This window comes from Octopus bimaculoides, chromosome 30 (genome assembly GCF_001194135.2).
Source record: "Octopus bimaculoides isolate UCB-OBI-ISO-001 chromosome 30, ASM119413v2, whole genome shotgun sequence".
Taxonomy (NCBI): Eukaryota; Metazoa; Mollusca; class Cephalopoda; order Octopoda; family Octopodidae; genus Octopus; species Octopus bimaculoides.
In genome coordinates, this window is record NC_069010.1 from 665,336 (window position 1) to 667,421 (window position 2,086).

Sequence of the window (2,086 nt, forward strand, 5' to 3'; positions counted from 1 at the left end):
AGAATAATGGAGAGACTGAGAGAGAACAAGTAAAATGAGGGAGAATTCATTTCATAGAAATATTACATTCACCGTGTACAAACAATACAATTGAACGAACTTACAGTTCCTGTAAGCTGTGAAGATCACGGAAGCTTCCTTTTTCAATCATGGTAATATTATTACCGTCAAGCGTTCTGTAGAAGTAAATGAATTTAATGAAATGATATAGAAAATATTTATGATAAACTATTACACAAAATTCTATTCATAATAAGAGAGAATATGACAGAACATGTAGAGACAACATGAGGAAACATGAGATAAATGTAGAGAAGAAGAAGCAGAAGTAGAAAAAGAAGGAGGAAAAGAAGGACAACTACAACAACAAAGACAAGAAAACCGAAGAGAACACATCGAAAATTAATGAACTAGAATAAAAACAAAAAATACAAGCAAAGAAGAAGAAGAAGAAGAAGAAGAAGAAGAAGAAGAAGAAGAAGAAGAAGAAGAAGAAGACACATTGTTGAGGGAGAGAACATCACTGAAAAATCAGGAAATATACGGATTCAGAAATCAACAAATGCACGTACACTCATACACACACTTATACTCATAATATTAACGACGGAAGGTGATATGCACACTCGTATTCACACATATTCACACGCACTTGTGTGGAAATATGGTGAGAGAGATTATTAATTTAATATCGCTTGACAGAAGAAAGTTATATTACAAAACACTATCTTACTAGAAATATATCTTTGACGTTTACTGAGAGAAGGTATGTGACTACATTATTCGTATATATATTTTCCGCTTCCACTTCAGTTGCCCTATCACATAAATAAGGTGAAGGGAATGAATAAGTCGAAGTTGAATGACACTGTCGAAACACCAAGAAGATTGAAATAAGAAATGAAGGAGGAGGCAAATTATAAAACAAAGGAATAATATAGTCAAATTTAGACGCGGAACTCCACTTACACGGAACAGACACACATACTTCAGCTAATAATATATGACGCAGATATGTTCACTCACTAATGGAACCATTTTCCAAACGCATTCAAATAAAAATCATTGAAACGCTAGGTGAAACAAAGAAACTGCAATAAGGGAACATTAAATTTGTCCTATTATTTCACTTTCTCTCTCAATTTCTCTCTCTTTCTCTCACTGTGTCTCACTCTCCCACTCTCACTTTGAACGTTCCTAACTCGTTTTCGGTCCCCAGATTTGAATTGATTTTGTTCGATGCAGTCTGAAATTTTATACGGTTATGAGGGTATATATCAGCATCAAATATTACTTTCACAAAAGAGTATAATAAAGTGAACGAACTTACAATGTCGTTAAATTGGAAAGCTTCGTGAATATACCATCTTTGATAGTTGAAATGTTGTTGGACCCAAGATGCCTATAACAGCAAAGACAGTGTAAAATAGATTGAATGGAAAATATTTGTGATACAATATCAAACACTATGGCTTTAGAATGACATGAAGAAGAAGAAGAAGAAGAAGAAGAAGAAGAAGAAGAAGAAGAAGAAGAAGAAGAAGAAGAAGAAGAAGAAGAAGAAGAAGAAGAAGAGTTGGTGAAGGAAATTACAAGGGGATATTTTATGTGTAGTGTCAGTTGAGATGTTGATGATGTAGGTCACAGATAGTCTTGTCTTTGTCTCACTAACTATACTGCTATACCGGTGTACACAATACATCAGTCCGACGTTGGATTACAACAGACTCTAAACATGAGGACATTGAGATTGGTAATGACGATGCTACCGTTGAGGATACAATTGTGATAATGATATTGAAAAGGAGGAGGGGGAGATAATTAAAGAAAATAGAGATACAGATAGAGATGATAAAGGAAGGAAAAAATAAATAAAGTATGAAGTATCTGGAGGAGATAAAGTTGTAGAAAAAGCACATACAAACATAGAATATGCAGGTAAAGCATCAGAAAATAGAATAGTCCAGTCACTTAGTATATGTGTGTATTTTCATCTATGCATATAATATATTCGTAAGGATGTAGGTATTTATACACACACACACACACACACACACACACACACACACACACACACACACACACA

General features: G+C 34.0%; 1 protein-coding gene across 1 annotated transcript in view; it reads right to left on the reverse strand.

Moving 5' to 3' along the window:
• LOC106877465 (uncharacterized) overlaps positions 1–2,086 on the reverse strand; it is a 38,278-nt gene that overhangs the window by 33,357 nt on the left and 2,835 nt on the right. The window contains exons 2-3 of the mRNA XM_052978056.1: positions 1,331–1,402; positions 105–176 (exon numbers count right to left, since the gene is read on the reverse strand). Of these exons, the coding sequence (XP_052834016.1) occupies positions 105–176; positions 1,331–1,402 (144 nt within the window). The remainder of the gene's footprint in view (positions 1–104; positions 177–1,330; positions 1,403–2,086) is intronic.